The following is a 25242-nucleotide window of genomic DNA, read 5'->3' as shown; positions in this document are numbered from 1 at the left end:
ACTACTGGAGAATGATGATGTGCATTTGAAGTTCTTTATGGCTGTAGATACTGCCATACCGAATACCACAGTAGGCATTTCAGGTGAAGAGGAACAGACATTTCTAAAAATAGCTACTAAAGAACCTGGGCAGACAAATACAGGTACAAGAAAGGTAACAACAAAGAAACCTTAGGTAACAGAAGGAACACTTCAATGATGAGTGAAGGATGTACAAAAATGCTCAGGAAAAGCCAGTAGTAGAGCAATATGAGTTACTTAGAAATGAAATAAATAGAAAATGCAGGGAAAATAAAGTGAAATGGTTGCAGGAAAAATGTGAACAAATCAAAAAGGAAATGGTCATCTGAAGGACTCTTTCAGCATGTAGAAATATCAGAACATTTGCTGGTGAAATTAAAAGTAAAGACATCAATATTAAGAGTGCAAAAGGAATTCCACTGTTAAGCAAGGGGGGAAGAGTTGATGTGAAAAGTGCACAAGGACCTCTATGTGGGGATGGGGAGGAACTGTCTCATGAAGTGATAGAAGGAGAAATTGGAGTTGATATGGAAGATACAGGTAATCCAGCATTAGAGGCAGAGCTTTGGAAAAGTTGCAGTCAAATAAGATGGAAGGCATAGATAACTTTCCTTTGAAATTTCTGAAATCATTGCTGGAAATGGCAACCAAACAACTATTCAAGTTGGTATGTAGAATGTATGAGGCAAGAGAAATACCATCAGACTTTTAGTAAAATACCATCCACACAATACCAAAGATAGCAAGGGCAAATAAGTGTGAAAACTATTGTGCAGTCATCTTAACAGCTCATGCATCAAAGTTGCTAATAAGAATTAAATAAAGAAGAAATAAAAAGAAAATTGGGAATATGTTATATGATGATCAGTTTGGCTTTTGGAAAGGTAAAGGTGCCAGAAAGTCAGTTCTACATTGTGCTTGATAATAGAAGTAGGGTTTAAGAGAAATCGAGACACCTTCTTAGATTTTATTGACTCCAAAAAAGCATTTGACAATGTAAAATGGTGCGATTCTTAGAAAAATTCATGTAAGCTACAGGGAAAGACAGGTTACAAACAATATGTTCAAAAGCCAAGAGGGGACACTAAGAATGGAAGATCAATAACAAAGTTCTCAAATTAAAAAGGGATGTAAGAGGGGGGTGCAGTCTTTTGCCCCTGCTACCCAATCTACATATTGAAGAAGCAGTGATGGAAATGAAACGATGCTTCAAGACTGGGATTAAAATTCATGATGAAAGGATATCAAAAATTAAATTTTCTGATGATGTTGCCACCCTCTGTGAAGTTGAGAAGAATTAGGGACATGCTGAATGGAATGAACAGTCTAATAAGTGCAGAGTATGGGTTGAGGGTAAACCAATGAAATGTGAAAGTAATGACCAGTAGCAGAGATTATGTTAGCAATAAACATAATATAAAAATTGGTGAGCACAAAGTAGATTAAGTGACAGAATTCTTCTACTTTGGAAGCAAAATAACACATTACAGACAAAGAAAGGGCATAACAAGAAGACTAGGATAGACAAAGAGGGCATTCCTGGCTAAAAGAAGGCTACTAGTATCAAACATCAGCTTAGCCTGAGGAAGAAATCATACGAAAGTGCATCATAGATTGAGAGAAAACTGGAAAGGAAAATAACTGAAACATTTGAGATGTGGTGCTTTAGAATGATATTGAAAATTGGGGACTGATAAGATAAGAAATGAAGAATTTTTCCACAGAAGTGGTGAAGAAAAGAACATATGGGGATCACTGATAAGAAGAAGGGACAGAATGATAGGATATTTGGTAAGAGATCAGGGAGTAACTTTCACAGTTCTAGAGGGAGCTGTAGAGGATAAAAACTGCAGGGAAAACAGAGACTGGAGGGATTAGAATATATCCAATAAGTTGTTGAAAACATAAGCTTAAGTACTACTCTGTGATGAAGGGGTTGGCACAAGAGAGGTTGTCATGGAAGCCCACATCAAAGCCAGCAGAAAACTGATGGCCCAAACAATAGCTTTTTGTGTGTAATATTTCCATACACAGGATCATAACAACAGGTGACCAAACTGGTCAATAAAATCTTTGCCACAAGGCCTTAAGTAACATATAGTTATCTCTAAGCCTTACTGAAGCATTGTTACAAGATTTATTAACAGCATTTGGCATGCAAGACCATATACACTAAATGTAATGGAACATCAGTACATATGTGTTACTACCATTATATGTCCGCCCCCAGTAGCTGAGTGGTCAGCGCAACAGAGTGTCAATCCTGAGGGCCCGGGTTCAATTCCCGGCTGAGATGGAGATTTTCTTCGCTCAGGGACTGGGTGTTGTGTTGTCCTAATCATCGTCATTTCATCCACATCGACGCGCAAGTCTCCAAAGTGGCGTCACATCGAAAGAGTTGCACCTGGCGAATGGTCTACCCGACGGGAGGCCCTAGTCACATGACATTATTTATACCATTATACAAGATGTGAAAGTATGCTAAATGAGTTTTATCCATGGGAACATAAAAATAAATTTCATCAAAGAAAATTATGTCAACTCTGTTAAACCATATTTCAACTAAACTGAAAGTGTGTATCACTGCACTATTTGCACACGCATTTAAATAATTTCACAAAACCATATTAAAAGTTAGTGATCTTTATTCATTGTGAGTGCCATGTTTTATGGAGAAAGAACAGTTTTAGTAACAGGCCTTATAGTTTAAAAAATGACAGAAAAATTAAAAAGATTCAGCTTGTTATGTGAACACATACTACTTATTGAGCAATTGCATCATGTTCCAGTTGAACCACAAATAAAATTTTGGTCGAACTGCCTGGCAGATTATAACTGTGTACCAGACTGTAGCCCAAATCTGTGAAGCCAAGTTGTGAACTGTTCCTGGACAGCTCTGTTGATAAGAGAATTACTTGTGAACTACAGTGGTTTCTTGCATCTACATCTACATCCACATTCTGCAAATAACTGAAAAGTGCATGGAAGAGAGTATTTTCCTTTGTGACTGTTGTTAGTGCTTCTTTCTGTTCCAGTCACATATGGAGTACAGGTATCATGAGTACTTAAATACTTCTGTGCATGCTATAATTAGTCTAATCTTATCTTTGCAATTTCTACAGGAGCAATACATACGTGAATTTAGTATATCCCTAAGATGTATGACAAAAATGGTTCATGGAACTTTTTAGAAAGCTTTCATGGTATACTGTAGTTTGTGTTTATCTTGGAGCATCTCAAAGTTCAGTTTTTTCTTGATGCTCTGCCATGGGTTAAAAAACTTGTGATTAATCCTGCTGCCCTTCCTTGTATATGTTCATTATCCCTCTGTAGTTCTATTTGGTATGGGTTCTGAGGAATTAAAATAAGTTGTCAATCTTTGTACCTCTTTGAAATTCCATACACATCTAACTGAATAGTTGTGCAGCTTCCTTCAGTGTGTACTTCATTATAGATAACTACATTGTCTGCGAAAAGACTGAAGTTATTGGTACTGCTATGTGCAGTAAAGTAAATGAATAGGTCGACTCTTAACGGAAAACCATGACTTCTAGCCAACTGAGCTGTGTAATACTGCTTCAAAATGAATATGAAATGCACTAAATCATAATGAGCACATGTTGTACTGTTATTAATTGACAAACTTGATGAAATAATGGTCCTTTTTGCATGGTAATAATGAATTATAATAGAATTGTCATAAAATATAATTTTTATTCAAAAGTATTCTCCATTAATGTAAACATATGCTAAGACTCACACTTACAAAATTTATACAGAGAATCCTAATTGTTATTACCATTAGCAATATACATAGAACCAGGAAATATGTTAGCATCAAAATCCAATCTTTATCTAAAAATTTATTTCAATTTCAAAATCCAACCTTAATGAAATATGTTTTTTTCTGTATATTGTAAATGTCAGCCATATTATTTCTATTTGTTTATTATCTGAGATGAATGTAACAGTTTAAAAATTCAAATGCTGTAACATTGTCTGAAAAAATCTGGCAGCTTTTAATTGAAAACGTCTGAATTTTTGTGTTAATCAAAGTAAATATTCATGTTTCTATTACTGAAACTTATGTAAGGCACAACAAAAAGATTGTCACAAATAAGCTTTCTGCCAGCAAGCTCTTCATCAGAAATAGACAAAACACACACACACACACACACACACACACACACACACACACACACACTCTCACTCACTCACACACACACACTCATGCAAATGAAACTCTCACACACATAATTGCAGTCTCTGGCATGTGAAGCCACACTGCGAACAGTGGTTCTTAAGCAAGATTCTTACAGAGACAATACAATATGTAATACAACATGTTGCAATGAAGTTCATGCAGTGTGGTGCTTACTGGTGATACATCTGTTTTCCCGCTGGTGTGAGACAATTTGTGATATGGCATGCTGTGTGATTCACCATATGACAAGCAAAAAGACACCAAACATGTTTTTGCTCAGTTTCAGTTGCAATCATGAACTCTTCTGAAGAGGACATTGTTGTGGCTTATCATTATTTAAAGTTCAAAAACCTGGAAAACAAAAGTAAGTATTGGGTGTACTCATATAATGCTGTAAATATAAAACAACATAGTTTGGGTGTGGTTTCTTGTGAGGTCTCTCAGCATGAAAAATTCCATGAATTCTATAAAATGAGCCCAGGCAGTTTCTGCTTTATGAAGTAATTAGTATCAGCTAGTACAGTAGCAGGACACAAATTTTTGACTTCCTATTTCTCTTGATGAGAACCTACTCATTACAATACCATAAGATGGTGAAAATATGTGAATGACATCAAAAATTGCACCACGAAAAGTTTGCTTTTTGTAAGGCCACTTAAGTATGATACTTTATTAATTGTGTACATATGTAAATAATAATTACAAATTAATAAACCAAGGATAGTACTTCTACAACTGTTCAGTTTCAGAAAGTATTATATGATTCAGCTTGAGATATATTCAGAAGAAACATCGCTGGATTTGAAGTGAGCTCAGTCACCAACAATGATCTAGCAGTGGCTCAAAAATGGCTCTGAGCACTATGGGACTTAACATCTAGCAGTGGTTGGTGAACTCTGTGTACTGGTAATAATGGATCTGAAGAAATAGAAGGAGCCCGTGATGACAAGGACAAGCTCAATTTGTTCTTCTCAGCTTTGTTCAGCTTCTCGTTTAGAAGTAACAGGAATTTAGCTTTCAGATCTCTTTTCTCCCTGTCATAAACATTCCTGAAATCCTGTCAGTATCTTGAGCTGTTGACTCGCAGTGTCTTTTCATCTCAATATCTTTTTCGTTCTGAGCTTCAGCTTGTATCAGAAGCTTTAAAAAAAATGAGAAACATGAGACAGCTCCACACTCTTCATAGCAGACCATAGCAGGCAGCAATAGCATTGTGTATGGCACATAGCTGCTAATCTCGAAGCGGACAGCCTCCAATATTCTTATTAGTTTCTTGTGAATGAAAAGAGATATTTATGATCATCCACTATTAAAAACAATTTCAATATATTAGTTATATTTCATATGCAGCAACCTATGACCTAAAACCAATCAAATGTAACTATATTCTTCACTGCGAACTTTTCAAAATAAGTCCAGTGGTTAGCAAATTATCACAATAACTAAGGGCAATAGCAAAAAGGAAATCTTTCCTTATCAAGTTGTGATATGAGACTATAATACGTGAAAAAATCATTTATTTTTACCAAATAGTTTCCTTAGAATCAAATGAGAAAGTTTACATAGTGGAAAACACGTGTATCCAAAAACCATGGTTTTAAATTTTTTAAGCAAAAAGTAAAAGCTTTACTGAGAAACTAAGTGGAAAGATGGAGGTAGCTTTGCTTCATTTACATAAAACAATTTCTTGAGGTACATCTGATGATTCATAATTTGTATCACATGATACAGTTGCATGGAATACCTATCCCTCATTGTTGCGCCAGGCAATCTGACAGACATACGTATTGGTGTCGTATTTCTGTTGATCCAGTGTGAATCAGTTAAGTCACTTCAACAACTTTGCTATGCACTCCACCAATGTGGGTTGCTTCTGCACTGTATCCTGAGTTGCATCACATATTGTATCACTTATTGTATCACATCAATGAGTGCCACACTTTACAGATATAGTCAAGTCACCTTTACTGACAAGCAAATTTCTTGAGTGCCTAAAAATTGCCATAGTGGTCCCCATTCATAAGAAAGAAGAGAAATGAAATGTAGAAAATTACAGACCATTTGCCAAATTATCGGGATTTAGCAAAACCATAGAAAAATTAATTTACAACATATTAATGAATTTTGTAATAAAACAAAATTCTCACTGTATCTAGCATGGCTGCTGAAAAAAATAAAACATTGTTGAAGAAGGTTCACATATATGGCATTAGAGGCACTACATTAAAATTATTCACCTAATGCTTGACAAATATGAAGAAAAATTAGAAACAAAATGTGAACTAAGAAAAAACAAGTACAAGGTCATATTTCTCAAATGTACAACACCTATATAAAAAAAAGGATTCCTCAAAGATCCATTGTTCCAACAGTCCTCTTCCTATTGTACATAATGACCTAGAGCTGGACATTGAGACAAAAAAATACCATTTTGCAGATGACACAAGCATCCTTCTTACAGGAAGCATCCCAAATCAAGAACAAACATTTGTAACTAAAACTAGAGTCCAATTAAATGAAAAGTTTGAGGAGAATAAGCTATTGATAAACACTAAAGAAACAACATTCCCAAATTTCTGATTAAAAGGTGATGTATGCAACATCTGTGGTACTTTTAACTCCATCAGAATAACATCCTCTCTGGACATAGAATGGTTATGTATTTCGATTCTAAATAATTTCAAATGGCACACACATGTGAGCAAAATAAACAAAATCCAAATTGCCTTACTTGTTCAATTCCACAATTTCCTTCAGTATCAAATTATATTATGGGATAACATATCACCTATTAAGGCAATTTTGTAACTCAAGGCATCATTGACAAACAGATTCTTACATATCTCTTATCCAAAAGTCATCAGTCCTTCTACTTCCTTATATCTATGTACTAGAAACTTGCAAGTATGTTAAAAAGAACTTAAAAGACATAACTAATATCTTCTGTATCCATGAATGATACATACCAAAAAGAAAAGTTCACTTTCTAGGCAGTAAGCAAATCAGCTTTTTGGAACATCTGCTACAAATAGTACAATACAAATTTACAAAGTACTCCACACAAGATAAAAATTATTTCATTTTTTAGTAAAATTCTAAGAGCATATAACACTGCTTTCTACTACTGCAAGCAGTACAAGCTCTTGTGTTGATAACACAAAAATTATTTATTGCAATATAAGTGAGTGTGTGTGTGTGCATGCCTGCGTATGTTCATGCATGCGTCTGTATGCACATTCATGTTTGTGCACACATATTTAGAAATATGTGATATATCAAAAATATGAACAGGTTTTTGGATAAATAAGTAATTAGAGATGTTATTTCTTTCCATAATGCCTTTAGCCTGCAGTTTTGCAGGGTCGGCATGGTTAGCAACGGATCTGGTAAGGTTAATGGTAAAGGATGGCCGGATGCCCTTCCTGCCACCACCCTGTACACCCCCCACCCACCACCCCCAGACAGAATTAGTGTACCCCAGCTGTTCGAAGTCTGTGAATCGTATAACTGAGGTGGGATATGGGGACCAGCCTGGTATTCACCTAGTGAGATATGGAAAACTGCCTAAAAACGACACCTCGTCATTTATCCACCAGGTGGATTCGATCCGGGGCTGGAGTGCCTAACCAAATCCAGGAAACAGCACATTAGTGCTCTTGGCTAATCTGGAGGGTCAAATAGATAATTAGAGATATAAATATTGTAAATTAATAAAAAAATCAAATGTTGTTTGCCATTGACGGGATTCTAGACATAGTGAAGGAAACTTGCCAATATCATTAATGTATCATTTAGTACAGGAATCTTCCCACAAAAATTAAAAAAAAATTAAATTGTCAAACCACTCACAAGGGCAGTAACCAGTCTGACATTAATAATTACAGACCCATATTTCTGTTGTCTAGTTTTTCAAAAACACACTACTGGACATTAAAATTGCTACACCAAAAAGAAATGCAGATGATAAACGGGTATTCATTGGACAAATCTATTATACTAGAACTGACATGTGATTACATTTTCACACAATTTGGGTGCATAGATCGTGAGAAATCAGTACCCAGAACAACCACCTCTGGCCATAATAACGGCCTTGATACGCCTGGGCATTGAGTCAAACGGGGCTTGGATGGTGTGTACAGGTACAGCTGCCATGCAGCTTCAACATGATACCATGGTTCATCAAGAGTAGTGACTGGCATATTGTGATGAGCCAGTTGCTCAGCTACCATTAACCAGATGTCTTCAACTGGTGAGAGATCTGGAGAATGTGCTGGCCAGGGCAGCAGTCGAACATTTTCTGTATCCAGAAAGGCCCGTACAGGACCTGCAACATGCGGTCGTGCATTATCCTGCTGAAATGTAGGGTTTCGCAGAGATTGAATGAAGGTTAGTGCCACGGGTCCACTGTTCAAAGTTCCGTCAATGGAACAAGAGGTGACCGAGACCTGTAACCAGTGGAACCCCATACCATCACGCTGGGTGATACACCAGTGTGGCAATGACAAATACACGCTTCCAATGTGTGTTCACCACGATGTCGCCAAACACAGATGCAACCATCATGAAGCTATAAACAGCACCTGGATTCATCCAAAAAAATGACATTTTGCCATTCGTGCACCCAGGTTTGTCGCTGAATACACCATCGCAGGCACTCCTGTCTGTGATGCAGTGTGATTACCTGTAAATACCACATTAACGCAACAAATGCTCAAAATTATGTCGGGCAACCAAAATTCATTTGGCAGTATGTGTAACTACATTCCTCTCAACAGCACTTGCATTGACAATGCGCTGACATGGGTTCTCAGGCATTGCCGGTGGATCACATTAGCAAATATCCTTCAACTTTCCTCACAGAACGAAGGGTAACCGCAGCTATGGTCTCAGAGCTGATAGTCCATGCTGCTGCAAACATAGTCGAACCTGTTCGTGCAGATGGTTCTTGTCTTGCAGACGTCCCCATCTGTTGACTCAGGGATCAAGACATGGTTCATGATCCATTACAGCCATGCGGATAAGATGCTTGTCATCTCAACTGCTAGTGATACGAGGCTGTTGGGATCCAGCACGGCCTTCCATATTACCCTCCTGAAACCACTGATTCCATATTCTGATAACAGTCATTGGATCTCGATCAACATGAACAGCAATGCCGCAAAACGATGAACTGGAATCGCGATAGGCTAGAATCCAACCTCTATCAAAGTTGGAAATGTGATGGTAAGCATTCCTCCTCCTTACACGAGACATCACAACAACATTTCACCAGGCAACACTGGTCAACTGCTGTTTGTGTATGAGAAATTGGTTGGAAACTTTCCTCATGTCAGCACGCTGTAGGTGTCGCCAGTGGCGCCAACCATGTGTGAATGCTCTGAAAAGCTAATCATTTGCATATGACAGCACATTCTTCCTGTCGGTTAAATTTCGCGTCTGTAGCACATCATCTTCTTGGTGTAGCAATTTTAATGGCCAGTAGTGTATTAGCAAGTATAATGTATGCAAGATGTCATATTTTCTTAATGAAAACTAAATATTATTTAATATACAAACTCAATTTAGGATAAACAGGTTAATTGTCAGAGCTGTGTGTGTGTGTGTGTGTGTGTGTGTGTGTGTGTGTGTGTGTGTGTGTGTGTGTGTGTGTGTGTGTGTGTATATACAGGGTGGTCCATTGATTGTGACCGGGCCAAATATCTCACAAAATAAGTGTCAAACAAAAAAACTACAAAGGACTAAACTTGTCTAGCTTGAAGGCGGAAACCAGATGTCACTATGGTTGGCCCGCTAGATGGCGCTGCCATAGGTCTAACGGATATCAACTGCATTTTTTTAAATAGGAACCCCCATTTTTTATTACATATTCGGGGAGTACATAAAGAGATATTTATGTTTTAGTTCAACTACTTTTTTGGCTTTGTGATAGATGGCGCTGTAATAGTCAAAAACATATGGCTACCAATTTTAGATAAACAGTTGGTAACAGGTAGCTTTTTTAAATTAAAGTACAGAATGTAGGTATGTTTGAACATTTTATTTCGGTTGTTCCAATGTATTACATGTACTTTTATGAACTTAACATTTCTGAGAATGCATGCTGTTACAGTGTGATTACCTGTAAATACCACATTAATGCAATAAATGCTCAAAATGATGTCGGGCAACCAAAATTCATTTGGCAGTATGTGTAACTACATTCCTCTCAACAGCGAGTAGTTCACCTTCCATAATGTTCGCACTAGCATTGACAATGTGCTGACATGGGTTGTCAGGCATTGCCAGTGGATCACATTAACAAATATCCTTCAACTTTCCTCACAGAAAGAAATCCGGGGATGTCAGATCTGGTGAATGTGTGGGCCATGGTATGGTGCTTCGACGACCAATCCACCTGTCATGAAATATGCCATTCAATACCACTTCAACCGCATGCGAGCTATGTGCCTGACATCCATCATGTTGGAAGTACATTACCATTCTGTCATGCAGTGAAACATCGTGTAGTAACATCGGTAGAACATTACATAGGAAATCAGCATACATTGCACCATTTAGATTGCCATCGATAAAATGGGAGCCAATTATCCTTCCTCCCATAATGCCGCACCATACATTAACCCTCCGAGGTTGCTGGTGTTCCACTTGTCACAGCCATCGTGGATTTTCCATTGCCCAATAGTGCATATTATGCTGGTTTACGTTACCATTGTTGATGAATGATGCTTCGTCACTAAATAGAATGGGTGCAAAAAATCTGTCATTGTCCCGTAATTTCTCTTGTGCCCAGTGGCAGAACTGTCCATGACGTTCAAAGTCGTCGCCATGCAATTCCTGGTGCATCGAAATATGGTCCTGGTGTAATCAATGATGGCATTCTCAACACCGACGTTTTTGAGATTCCCGATTCTTGCGCAATTTCTCTGCTAGTGATGTGCAGATTAGCTGTGACAGCAGCTAAAACACCTACTTGGGCATCATCATTTGTTGCAGGTCATGGTTGGCATTTCACATGTGGCTGAACACTTTCTGTTTCCTTAAATAACGTAATTATCTGGTGAACGGTCCAAACACTTGGATGATGTCGTCCAGGATACCGAGCAGCATACACAGCACACACCCATTGGGCATTTTGATCACAATAGCCATAAATCAACACAGTATCGACCTTTTCCGTAGTTGGTAAAGGGTCCATTTTAACACAGGTAATGTATCACAAAGCATATACCTTCTGCACTGGCGGAATGTTACATGATACCACATACTTGTATGTTTGTGACTATTACAGCGCCATCTATCACAAAGCGAAAAAAGTGGCCCAGCTAAAACATTAATATTTCTTTACATGCTACATGAATATGTAATAAAAAATGGGGGTTCTCATTTTAAAAAATGTAGTTGATATCCAATTGACATATGGCAGCACCATCTAGCTGGCCAACCATAGCGCCATCTGGTTTCCCTCTCCAAGCTAGACAAGTTTCGTTCTTTGTAGTTTTTCATTTGATGCTTATTTTGTGAGTTATTTGGGCCAGTCATGATCAATGGACCACCCTGTATATAATTTTAATGGTGATAAATTTCATATATAATAATGCATTAAACTATTGTTTGCTTTTGCTTCTAACTAAGGTGTCTGATGTCAGTGAACATAATTTACTGCTCAGTAAACTACAATCCTATGCGATTTAAGGAGAGGCATATGACTGAGTGTGGGCCCACTGAAAGAAGCTATTTTAAAACTGTGCAGACTGAATTAATACTCCGCACAATACCTTATAGATCTGATAACCATGGAGAAAACCTCAAGATTTTTGGGATGACCAAATATTTCATGAAAAGAGCTGCAGTGACAAATCACAACAAAGTAATTGACGTAAACAGGTTTCTTCAACAAAAAGATTTTTCAAGACATGGATTTTACATTGCAAAGTTAGGGAAAGTTAAACTCTGTGCAAATTTATTGAAGATACTAAGAAGCAGTTGGTGTACTATCAAATACCTGACCCCTTCCCATCATTACATTCTTGCCAATAAGTAGAACTATAATCAACTGAGGCGGAAGCTTCAACAGTTGCTGCAAAACCAACGGAAAGTGCAGATGTGATAATACAGGCTGTGCTCTCCAAGAAGACACCACTACTACATGCAGAAAAGAAGAAAGTAGCCATGGCAAGTACAAAATCTAAATCATCTCCTGCTGAAGTGGCACCAGGTGTTTCAAAACAATGTGGTCGCATCAGTCTCTAGAAGGTCATGTAAAGCACACTGCCATCTGCGTCTCAAGCAGACCCAAAAACATGACACAGGGAAGTAAAGATTTTGTATGGGCTGCACCAAGGAAGTCCAAATGCAAACTATCTTAGGATCTAGTGATAGACAAACAGTTCTGTGTTCCTCCAAATTGCCCCATAAGAAACTAAATCCTTCTCCTTGTAATATCTGCTCTTTTTTATTTTACACTTATAAATATCAGGTCCCTAAAATATAAGACTGATTATCTTGGTATTGGTTTGAAAGATAGTAGAAGACTAATGTTGTGCTTAAATGAACAACGGCTAAAAGAAGAAAACTGTACATACAATACTGAAGTGCCGGAGTTATTCTAATGACGATGCACTGTGGTGACCACAGCCATTACTAAAGACATCAGATAAATTCGCAATTGGGAATAGTGACTACCATCAGCTGTAGAGTGGAATGACAATGTATGGAAGTTGGGGTCTGGCCATGACTCACACACAGATAGCCAGATTGTAAGGCTCATGATAATTGGGAAATCCGTGTTTGAGTCCCAGTCTTGCACAAATTTTCACTGTTGTCATTCATTCTACAGCTGATAGTAGTCATTATTCCCAATTGCGAATCCATCTGATGTGTATAGAACTGTATGTTTCACCAGATTTTCTTCTAATTAAAAGTTACTAAAGACCCAATGAAGGCCATGGGGATTCCTACATGCATACAAGTGATGGTTTAAACCTGGAATATACTGTTCTGGATGTTAATGACTCAAGTATTATAAGTGTTTTTGAAACAAATGTTATGCTTCTACTATCAGTAACTGTTGATATATACAATTTACTAATTTTTGGAGACTTAATCACTGATGTCAGAAAAATGCAGCTAAAAATATTAACTTAACAAATATTTTAAGATCATACAATCTTTTCTCTACAAATGAAAGTCCTACAACACTTCAATCCTGCGTTGATAACTTCATAACAAATGTACATAAAAGTGAATTTGAATTAGTAGGTTGGTTGGTTGTTTTGGGGAAGGAGACCAGACAGTGTGATCATCGGTCTCACCGGATTAGGGAAGGATGGGGTAGGAAGTCGGCCGTGCTCTTTCAGAGGAACCATCCCGGCATTTGCCTGGAGTGATTTAGGGAAATCACGGAAAACCTAAATCAGGATGGCCGGACGCGGGATTGAACCGTCGTCCTCCTGAATGCGAGTCCAGTATCTAACCACTGCGCCACCTCGTTCGGTTGAATTAGTATTGTTTAATGTTGATCACCTATCAGACCATAAAGGTATATGGGTGAAATTAGTTACTAAGAAATTAAATGTAGACCAAGAACAAATTCAGTGCTGTGGTGTTACATTATTAACTGATAAGGATATTAACACCTAAAGGGAGGAACTAAAACTAGTAGATTGGAAAGCTGTCTTACTGTCTTCCAATAATGGAGAGGAAGCCTTCAACAGATTCAAGAACATAATATTTAAAAGTTTTAATATCTGTTGCCAAAAGATCAAAAAACAATATAGTAATAAATTCAGAAGTCCCAGGCACCTGGCACAAAACAAATGGTTAGTGCCTGACTTACAGAAACTATAGCTATTGGTAATTACTTGCTAAAAAAAAGAGTAAAACGTGGTAATGTGGACAAAGCCACCTATAACAGCCTCAAAGCACATTAACAGATCACAAATTAGAATAGTCAAATGTAGTGCAAATGAACATCACATTGAATACTCAAATAATAAATGAAAGACAGCAGGGAGGATTATAAAAGCAGAGTTGGTTACAGACACATATTGTAAAGAAATCACAAGTGCCGTCAGTATCACAGCAGACAAATTTAATCAATTTTTTGTCAAGGCAGAAAATCCCACTATAATAACACCACTGAAGAACATAGCAAACTGTTCTTTCAGAGATGCAATTTTTCCAGAAAAATTGAAGATAACGAAGGTAGTGCCAGTGTACAAGAAAGGGTGTAGGGATGATCCCAACAACTACAGACCAGTTTCACTGATATCAGGTTTCTCAAAAATCCTAGAAATGCTTATGTATACCAGATTAGTTAACTATTTGGACAAACATAGCATTCTCATGCTCTCACAGCATGGTTTCAGAAAGGGTAAATCTACAGAATCAGCAATTGTCAGTCTAACAGAATACATTTTACAGTCCTGGGATGAGAAAAAGGTTGTCACTGCAATGTTTCTGGATCTTTCAAAGGCATTTGACACCATTGACCATGAAATGCTGATACAAAAATTAAGCAACTATGGCATTCGGGGGCAACCAGGTGAATGAATAAAATCATACTTGTGCAACCGCAAGCAGTATGTATCATTAGGAAACTCGTACCAATCAGAAACCAAATCCATCAAATATGGAGTGCCGCAGGGTTCGGTAATCGGGCCATTGTTATTTAATGTATTTGTTAATGATGTAGGTGTTGAGGAAGAAGAAAAGAAAAGATTGTATGCTGATAACATGACAATACTAAATAGTGACCAAAATATGGAACAGCTTGAGAGAAGAGCATACATATCTGCAAATGTCACAGCTCAATGGCTGTTGGAAAATGAACTGATTATAAATCTATAAAAGACTATGTATGCAGTGTTTGAAAACAAGGAAAAGGCTGTAGACATGGATTTAGAGGTTGATGGAACAAGGCTGGAAGAAGTAGAATCTGCTAGATTCTTAGGTATTCTTGTGGATAATGAACTGAAATGGAAAAAACATGTTAATAATGTCTGTAAGAAACTGAGCTCTGTCATATTCTTAATGATGCAGCTATCACAGTATTCAGACAAGAACCTTCTGTGTACAGTGTATCATGGACTTTTCGAAACATACTTACAGTATGGAGTGACTGTGTGGGGAAACTCAAACAACCAAGAGACAAAACGAGTGTTCACATTACAAAAAAAAGCAATTAGTACCATTTTAAGAAGAAAGACCTCTGAAACATGCGAAAACTGTTTCAAGAATTTAAATATCTTAACTTTTTCATCGTTGTATATATACAAAACAATAATGTACATCACAAAAGGTAGTGAGGACTGGATTACAAATGCTAGTGTACACACCCACAATACAAGAAAGAAGAATGAAGTATGGAGCATACCACACTAACTGGCAATGCTAGAAAAAGGACCCCAGTACTTTGGTATCAGACTACTAAGAAGTCTGCCCAAAACCCTGAAAGATAGTGTACTTCACAATGACTTTCCAAAGAAAATTAAAGACTATCTCATTGAAAAAGAGTTTTACAGTGTTGCAGAATACTTATGCCATTAAATTTGTATACATTGTTAGTCATTATCAGTAATGTAAAAATGTAAGCTAAAGGTGTAGAAAAATAAGTGATAAGGAATGTTAACACTTTGACATGTCCTATATTACACGTACATTTACTGTACACAATATAATCTTACAGGATCAAATTAAAATTCAATTCAATTCAATTCAAACTTCTGGCCACCACATTGCCAATAAAACGTAGACCTCATTTCTAGCAATCAGTTTCTTCAAACCTGTGCAAACTCTGTGCTATCTTTCAAGTGGGCACAAGTGGAAGTATGTGGTCTGGTTAAATATAAAAAAACTAGACAATTCAAAATCTGAGGGTATTTATGGCTTATCAAATTTTGTAATTTAAAAAATAGTAGCTCTCATATCAAACCGTCTTTGTACATAATGAACTGAATGTATGTTAGTGGCCATTTGCCAGAGTGTCTAAAAAGAACAGTTGTCGGTCTTACTCGTAAATATGGTAATAAGTTCTGTGCAACTAATTATCATCCAGTTTCATTGGTAGTTATTTTCTCCAAAATAATAGAGTACCATGTACAACATTATATTTGCAGGCATTTATCTGAAAACAATATTCTGACTAAATCTCACTATGATTTTAGGTCCAAATTATCAACAGCGAAAGCAGTTGAAGACATCATTTATTTTATAAAAACCTCATTTGAACCAATGTTATATACTGAAGCCATTCAAGTAGACTTAAGCAAGGCATTGATTCAGTGAGCCATACAATACTACTGAAAAAACTTTGGAGTTATGCAGTCAGAGACTCTCCCTCATTAGCTCCTATCTCAGTGGCAGAAAACAAACAGTGATTTTTACAACAACCAAACGTCCCCATACTTAGATATAATTTTAAACATTCCTCAGTGTTCCGTGCTTGGATCTTTAATGTTATAATATTTGTGAATGATCTTCCCAGTAATATGCCCTGTCAATCTGTACTTTATGCTGATGACACAACATATATTAGCTCTGGGAAAGACATAAACAGATTGAAACTGGAAAATGAAGAGTATTTTAATCTGTCTAATACATGGTTCAAAAACAATGAGCTATCCATCAACTATGAAAAGACAGTGAACGTCATTTTTTGTTTATCAAGCAGTGAAATTGAATGCTCAACTGTTAAGGTACTTGGTGTAGACCCTCATTACAGATTAACCCGCAACAAACACACAGATCACGTATGTAGAAAGCTCTCTCATGTTACCTTTTTACTGAGTAAATACAGATATGTGTAATAACACCTCTGTTACTTAACTCTACTATAACTTCTTTCACTGCCACCAGTAATATGGTAGCCTTTTGTGAGATAATTCTGCAGGGAACAAAAGAATATTTCTGGAGTGAGATTAGATTAGATTCAGTTTTTGTTCCATATACCCAAAAAATGAGATGATTTTCGGGGGGTGTGCGACATGTAAGAAAGTATGACATAAAACATTTGAATATAATACTTACTACCCTGATCATTTGTCAGGAGATAGTCGAAATACGTTAAAACAATGCAGTAAACTGGAACAGATAATATTTACAGAATTAACACACTGTCAGAATGAAACAATTTTATGCACTATTAATAAATTTATCATACATAAAATATCTAATCTTGGCTGTTGTGACCAAGTTTTGTCAAAACTGAAATCCAACTGATATTTTTACTTAAGCTGGCTTAACAGTCTCTGTTAAGATATTCATCTATGGAGTAGAAGGAGTTGCCTAGCAAAAAGTGTTTCAAACTCTATTTAAACTGTGCTTTATCTTAAACCAGGTTTTTAATGGTTTAATTTATTGAAAATGTGTGTTCCTGAATACTGGACCCCTTTTTGGACTAAGGTAAGTGATTTTAGGTATTTATGTAGAGTACAAACTTCCTTTAACAGGTTTCTACAAGACATTCTTGAATTTACATCGCAAATGATTCTTATCACACGCTTTTGACCCTAAAAACTTTTGCTCGGTTCGATGAGTTGCCCCAGAGTATGATCCAATATGACGTAATAGAATGAAAGTAAGCAAAGTATGCAAGGTTTTTTCATATTTATATCTCCTATAACTGACATTATTTTCAATGCAAATACAGACTTAAGCAATTCTGTGGTATGCCCTTCCCAACTGAATTTATTATCAAGCTGTAATCCCAGAAATTTAACACTGTCAACATCTTCGATCTGAATGTCTCCATATGCTATACTCATGCTGGAAGGAAATAGCTCACAGGTTCTGAACTGTGTATAGGGTGTCTTCTCAACATTCAATGACATTGAATTAGCTTTTAACCACTTATTAATGTCTGTGAAAATTTCATTAGCAGCTATTTCTAAATTTGTACTTCACTTGCTACTTATTGCAATGTTTTTATCATCTGCAAACAAAACAAACTTAGCATCTGGCAATGTAACACAAGAGTGGTCATTAATGGACACAAGCAAAAGCAATGGACCCAATACAGAACCTTGAGGAACACCACAGGTAATTAATTCCCAGTCAGATGAAAACTGACTGCTTACTGCACAGGTTTTTCGCAACGACATCCTTTGTTTCCTATTAGGCCACTTTTTAAAGATTTTAAAGTATTGGCTGTCCCATCATAAACAAAACTTAAATAACTTGAGGAAAGTGGTACACCAACATATAACTAATCCAATGAAACAAATAGGTATGCTAGATTAAAGAAAACACAGTCTACTTATGAATTCCTTGGCATAAAATTATCTAATATTTTACTTTTACAGGCATATGATGCCTCATTTAATGGCTTTAAAACAAAAACTGAGAAATGGTTTAAATATTAGACTTTCTACAATATTTCAGAATTTCAAACTGTAAGGATGACTGAGATACTACATTAGGCCTATTTCTAACTGTAAACTACTTTGCATTTACGTTAGTGTGTGAATAGTATATTTGATACTTCTATATATTATTTTCTATGTACTGTGCATTTAAGAAATTGTTCTCTAGAGTATATTTTATGTGCCTTGTATTATTATTAGTATGTCATTATTCGTACAACAAATGTAAACTCCCTAGGATGGCATCAACTGCATAAAAATGCTCAGAGATGGATCAAAAAAAGAAATAAATAATATTTGGATAACAGATATTGAAGGTTTGAGATACAACATAGAAAGTTTATTCATTGGCGTATCAGTGTGTCATATATGGCATTACGAACATAGCAGGAATCAGCCTAATATTATAACTATGGTAGTGTAAGATATTACAAATACTCATTACTAAATGTTTAGAATTATGGCTTCAGGTAGAAAAATGTATCAAAATGTTAAACAAAAGATGAAATCAGTATTATCATGTTCTAACAATGCTTAAAAATTCCTGTAGTACTGAAACTGTGTTATGCATCTACACTGGACTCATAAAAAGCATATCAAGATATGGCACAGTATTAGGGAGATAACGTCTAACTGAACTCTCATTAGCACTAGAAATGAGAGCAATAAAAATAATCAAAGGAACATATACAGAGAACCATTTAAATATAGTTTCAAGGACTTTAAAAGTAATAACCTAACAGTTACATTCATGAAAGTGTATACTACTGAAGGTACATCAGGTATTCCCAGTGTTAAACAGGCAAGTCCAAACTATGAAACAAGAAACAAAGACAGTTTTCGTACAGAAATATAAAGAAAAGCCATGTATCAACTCTGCACCATATTAGCCACGAATACTGTTAAGTGCATTACCGATGGAAATAATCATTTCAGAATTCCACATATTTAAAAAAGAATTAGAAATTGTTCATTAGTAACAATTTTCCAGTACTGAATAATACATGGATCATCAGCTGTAAAAGCAGAAAGACATTTTTTCTTCATTGTAGTGTACTAGTGTATTTACTTTAAAAATAATTATATCTGTAGCACATAAAACACTTTTTTACTACGCTAATTTACAGTCTGGCTTGTTACGTCTGTGGCTTCATATAATTCATAATATTTTCTTACCAACTAAATTATAATTGTAAAAATGTTTCATGTACTATTATCTATGACAAATCCTGTATCATTGTATACAAAGATGATAATAAACTGGATTGATCGTTAAGTTTATCTTAGACATTTTGTTACCGGGAGCATAGAAGAATTGTGGCTCTTGTGCTTTACCCATTCGTCCAACATTGACTAGAAAGTCATTTCCTCGAAACGAATAAATGAGAGTAGAATATCCTCTAAGCAGTAGTAATACACAGTAGAACGCTCAAATATTTTATTTTTAACTACGGCGTTTCACATTTAGCGCTTCTACAGATTTCAGGGATGGTGTATTATTCGACACCCTTGTAAAAATGTTATAAAACGACCGGGTACGCATTTACAAACAAATATTTAACTGATAAGAGCCTTTGTGGCCATTAGAAACATGTTCGACATATTAAATTTTCCTTGGTTGCATTATTCAGAAGTCTGAAGAATATAAAACGTGGTAAATGACATATTATTCATTATCTTTTTTGGATTTGATTCATACCAGTCTACAGAAAGACAGTATTGTGAGCAGTATGACTAGGTTTTTCCAGTATCTTATTAATTGTTCATAACTACGTAGAAGACAAATGTCAAACAATATTACAGTGTTTTACTAAAGTGGGACTCTATTCACTGCTTCCAGAAACGCGGATTGAATGAAATTTTCTTCTGTGCTACGGATCTATGCGCATGCGGAGACGCGCGTGGGGCCGGCTGAATGATGCTTATAATTCCCGCCTATGTCTTTGAACGTACACAACGTCACGTCCGTGTAAAATGGTTGAAACAAATGCCATAGTGTAGAACGGTAGTTCTTTCTAAAAGGTATATTAAATAATTCGTGGTGTTGTGTTTGCCGATAAGACATAGCTGGCTTGGAAATTTGTAAGAGTTTAGAGTTGTGGTAAGTTTTAACTCATTTGTAACAGTTTGTTATGACAACCATTAGTTTACAGCACAGGTGAGTGACTTGCTGTCAGTTCACGGGTAAATACAGTAAGATAACAGCAACAGTAATGTTACGTTGACAGAAAGCGTTATAGACGCGCGAATTGCAGAGAACAGTAAACCGAAAGACTAGCTAATAATTATCTGCAGAAACAGTTTTATTGAGGTTGTATTAGTTAATACACTTTTTTTCGGGCTATTATGTGTTAGTCTCCCGCAATTGGATAATAATCTCTTTACAGGTTAGTGTTTTTCGCAACGCAAAAATACTTTAGCAGTAACAACAAATTGGGATATAAGAAAATAAGCGGCAGAACTCATTATATTCTGTGAACTATTATACTTTGTTTAAATATTCGTTTTTCAATAAAATACGTGAAATTCGTGATTCATTCCACATATTTGGCTTCCATTCTTTTCCGCTACATTCTTTCGAATTTTTCATTTTGTCAACGTATTGCTTTAAAATTCTTATGTTTGGAATCATAATCTGTTTGTTTATTTTGCTACGACTGCCACGTGTGTGAAATGTCAACAGCAACCAAACACTGTAGCGTTTGCTCACAAAAATTGGTTTTCTTGTTCTGTTTGAATGACAAAGATGTTGTCATTACTTGGTGCTGGAATTAGTGTGATTTTGAAGGAAAATTGAATGCACCCTAAACCGTAAAAAACTTTCATATGAAGACTGATGAAGGAGCACATATGACAGCGTTTAGCAACTTAATTCCATTGCTTTTAAAAAGTAGTAAACGTTCAGTAGCTCCACATTTTGCAAGCTAGACAGAGTTCTTGTCTTTAGTGACCAATTAACGAAATAGTCTTTTAACAGCAGCATGAGACACTACTGTGAATGAAAGAACTTACCAGAAATAGAATTAATATTTTTTGACAGTTGTGTATTCTGCCCATAGTCCCTGCCCTCCTGTTCTAGCTACTACATAATACCCTTCATTTTTGAACATACACAGTTTTCCTTTGTACTGGATGTTAAAAAAATTACTTCTAGCCAAACATTGTTGATGGCAGTTTACACCAATGTTTGAGCAGTTTATATGCTCATTCTCCATACAGTATCTTGTAAGGGATCCATTTTCTCATAGTCTGAATGTAGTTGTCATTACAATCTCTTGCTTCTTCAATACAGCACTTGCTCCTTCATTCACAATAGCAGATTTTTTTTTCCAGATAATGAATTGTAACATCCCTAACATCTAGAAGCAAATGTTATGCATGTTGTAATTCTACCAGAGCATTATATTTGGGATGTGATACAGCATAGGAACTACAGCCATGCTGTATTCATAATGTTATTGATGCTTGAAAAATAGATCTTACTGTGTAGACTATAGGTGTATAAAGTTGAAATTACAGTTTGTGTATAACAGAAAAATACAATTGAGAAATATTCTTGGATTTTGAAATATGGAGCAAGGGATTGAGAGGAACCTTTAGTACAAGTCATTGGTCTTCTCCAGTGACACAATGTTAATGGCTACCATTATGCCATCTTTTGGTGCAGATACTCACAGTTTTGTTGTTAGTTCACAAAGACAACAAATGTTAGAGACAGAAATTTGATTGTGGTGACACATTAATTAACCTATAGCTTTGTTTGAGGTCTAGAGTAGGTTGGAAGGTGCCGATTTAGTTGTTACAGAGTGATCTGTAGCTTAGACTGTTCAAAAAAATTGCCAGTATCATGTAGTCAATATATTTACAGTGTTGGTCATATGTTTCGCATGACACTGGCCAAAGCCAATGACTCGTATCGAACATTCCTCTGTATACACGCAGGGATGGTTATTGAAGAAGGATGTACAAGAGTGCTTTAATTTCATGTGGCTGCTGATATAGATGTCATTGCCACTACACAACCCTTTTACATTTTGTGAATGGCCCGTGGTACTGAACTGTGACTTCACCTAACAGTTCACAGGAGACCACTCACTTCAGGTACTATGTTCTGAAAGGATGCATGTGTTTTCTGGCAAATTTTTATATAAGTTTAAACCTGCTATGCATTTTTTGTGTACCAAATACAGTAAGACCTTTGCTCACAGGCCATACCTAAACATATACAATAGTTGTGAGGCAACGTGCATGAAAGGTTTTGAAATAATTATCTATATTAATTTTCCAATTATTTTGCTAAAAAAAAGAGCATCATAGTAACCTTTGCTTCAATATATTTCCCAGGGTGTCGTCATTGTGAAGAAATGGAGAGGCTGATTGACTCACATATGTGTCCACTGTCATCAGGTATGTGGCTTCTTCCATCTTTCTACACATTGTGAAAGGAAATTTAATTATAGTTACATGCTATGCTTTCAGCTATTACAGCTATAATTGAACATTGATAACCAGTCAGTCCCATTTTCTGCATTATCTTCAAAATTCAACAGTTTGTATACTTAATACAAGCGTGCTTTATCATAATATGCCATAAACAAGTGAACCTAAGATTACCAAGATTTTATGTGCCACACTGCAGATATCTCTTATCACAACCATTGTTTCATATTCACATTTTTACTCCTGCCAAACTTAAGAGAGGGCGGAAATCGCTATCGCACTCAAGCCCAGTTACTTAAAGCCTAGTTTACATGACAACATTGGGTTGCGCCATTCGTTGCCTAGAATGAGTTGCAAGCAAGTGGTTTCATATGACTGTAGGCATTGCGACACCAGTATACACTTCAGTTTCATCGTTTTATGGGCCCCTGAGTCATGTCTGATATGAAAGTTTTGGCAGCTGCACATTGCACAAGTTGTGATGGAGTTAAAGCTTGTTGTGTGGAATCGCTGCTTAAGAAAAAAATAAGAAACATGTTTTGATTCATGACTGGATGAAGAAAAGGAGTCAGCTCGGTTGCTCAGCATTCTTGCTGAAATAATTTATAACGGAAGATCGAAGAAGTTCTTTTAATTATCTTAGAATGTTGACAGAACTTATCATGCTTCTTCTAAATAGTTAATTGTGCGAGAAGGAATAAAGGTACTGTAATGCATGAAGCACTGTCGCCAGAACTGAAATTACATTTCATATTGCCTGCATTACAATTGAGAACTCTCGGCATGCTATAAGATATGGTTTTAGTTAGTGATGACACTATGTCATTAACACCAATAATTATTCAAAGCAGGCCGCATTAAGAAGAGAATGGTTTGCAGACTACTCTCTTGAAGATAGATCTGTACAGTGGCTACATTTCAAAATTCAAACATGTGAAAGGGGAGTACTGCAGCAACGTTTTAAATAGATGAATATTGAATAAAAAATGCATCTTCTTGAATTAGTATAGCCTTCCCTCCTGTAAACAATATTCCTTAAAGATTTGGCCAACTGGAACGATAGGATTTTAGTCTTGTAGATGAGAGTATTGCCACAGCTAGAATTTCACTTGCGTGTATTATTCTTATCTTAATTCAGCTGTGTATGTGCTCCTAACCCAATAAATTTTGCCCGGCAACTCGGACATTGTCAAACCATCTATGTTATGATCCCACATGATGGTCTCTGTGGCAGCAATATGTTGCTTGTTTTTGTAATCAGCATCACTGAAATCCCAGAAACACCTATGCAAAGCATAGATAACCAAAAAGTGAACATTATTGTCTGTTCCCCACTTTGTATTTCAGTTTACCTACACTCTGCGAACACACACAACCTCAAAACTTGTGCAGCTAATTTTGCCAAAGTTGGAACACGTCAAAAGTGTTTAGTATCACCAAGTTGTGCAAATACGTGGCGCCCTTGCGCAGTGGCCGGTAGCTCAGTTGCCTGCAACATAGTGTCGTTGTGTGAACTAGGCTTAAAGTACACTTAATGGCATTGGTGACCCTTGTATTGAGTGCTGAAGTTCGCAGTTAATTGATGTTGGTCATAGACAATGCAGTGATATTTACATCTGTTCTGTCCAAACCACTGTGGAGCACATGGCACAGGGTGCATACCATTTTACCAGTTGTTATGGTTTTTCCCGTTCCATTCACATATGGCACAGTAAGAACGATTGTTTAAATGCTCATGCAAGTTGTAATTAATCTAGTCTTGCAAATCTTGACCTTACTGGCCCTATGGGAATTATACATAGGTGACTAGTATATTTCTTAGTCTCATGTACAAACGGTTCTTGAAACTTTGTCAATAGGCTTTTTCAGGATGGCATAAATCTATCTTCAAGAGTCTGCCAGTTCAGTTTCTTCAACATTTCTGTGACACACACTTATGGGTCAAACAAACCTGTGACCATTTATGGTGCCCTTCTCTGTATACATTGAATATATCATATTTCAGCCACGTTCTTAGATGGTTCGCACAAGTGATTTTTAAACAATCTCCTTTGTTGCCTGATTCTATTTTCCCAATATTCTACCAATAAACTGAAGTCTACCACCTGCTTTAACCACGACTGAGCCTGTGGGATATTTCCATTTCATATCCCTTTGAAACGTTACACCCAGGTATTTGTGCGAATTGACTGATTCCAACAATGACTCGTTGAT

The 25242-nt window shown here is 36.4% G+C and overlaps 1 protein-coding gene across 9 annotated transcripts in view; it reads left to right on the top strand.

Moving 5' to 3' along the window:
* Positions 1-20512: 20512 nt before the first annotated feature.
* LOC126273157 (rho guanine nucleotide exchange factor 18) overlaps positions 20513-25242 on the top strand; it is a 552051-nt gene continuing 547321 nt past the window's right edge. For 2 of the 9 annotated variants that reach the window (XM_049976615.1, XM_049976613.1), the window contains exons 1-2: positions 20672-20689; positions 22933-22995. Coding sequence is in view for 7 of the 9 variants with exons in the window: in XM_049976619.1 (XP_049832576.1) it covers positions 22953-22995 (43 nt within the window). In the remaining 2 variants the exon portion in view is untranslated. Of the gene's footprint in view, positions 20690-20760; positions 20976-22932; positions 22996-25242 lie in introns of those variants that run through there. The other 7 variants (XM_049976619.1, XM_049976617.1, XM_049976623.1 and 4 more) reach the window with 7 other exon arrangements.

Source organism: Schistocerca gregaria, chromosome 5, assembly GCF_023897955.1.
Source record: "Schistocerca gregaria isolate iqSchGreg1 chromosome 5, iqSchGreg1.2, whole genome shotgun sequence".
Classification (NCBI taxonomy): Eukaryota; Metazoa; Arthropoda; class Insecta; order Orthoptera; family Acrididae; genus Schistocerca; species Schistocerca gregaria.
This window is presented reverse-complemented; position numbering and strand designations above follow the sequence as displayed.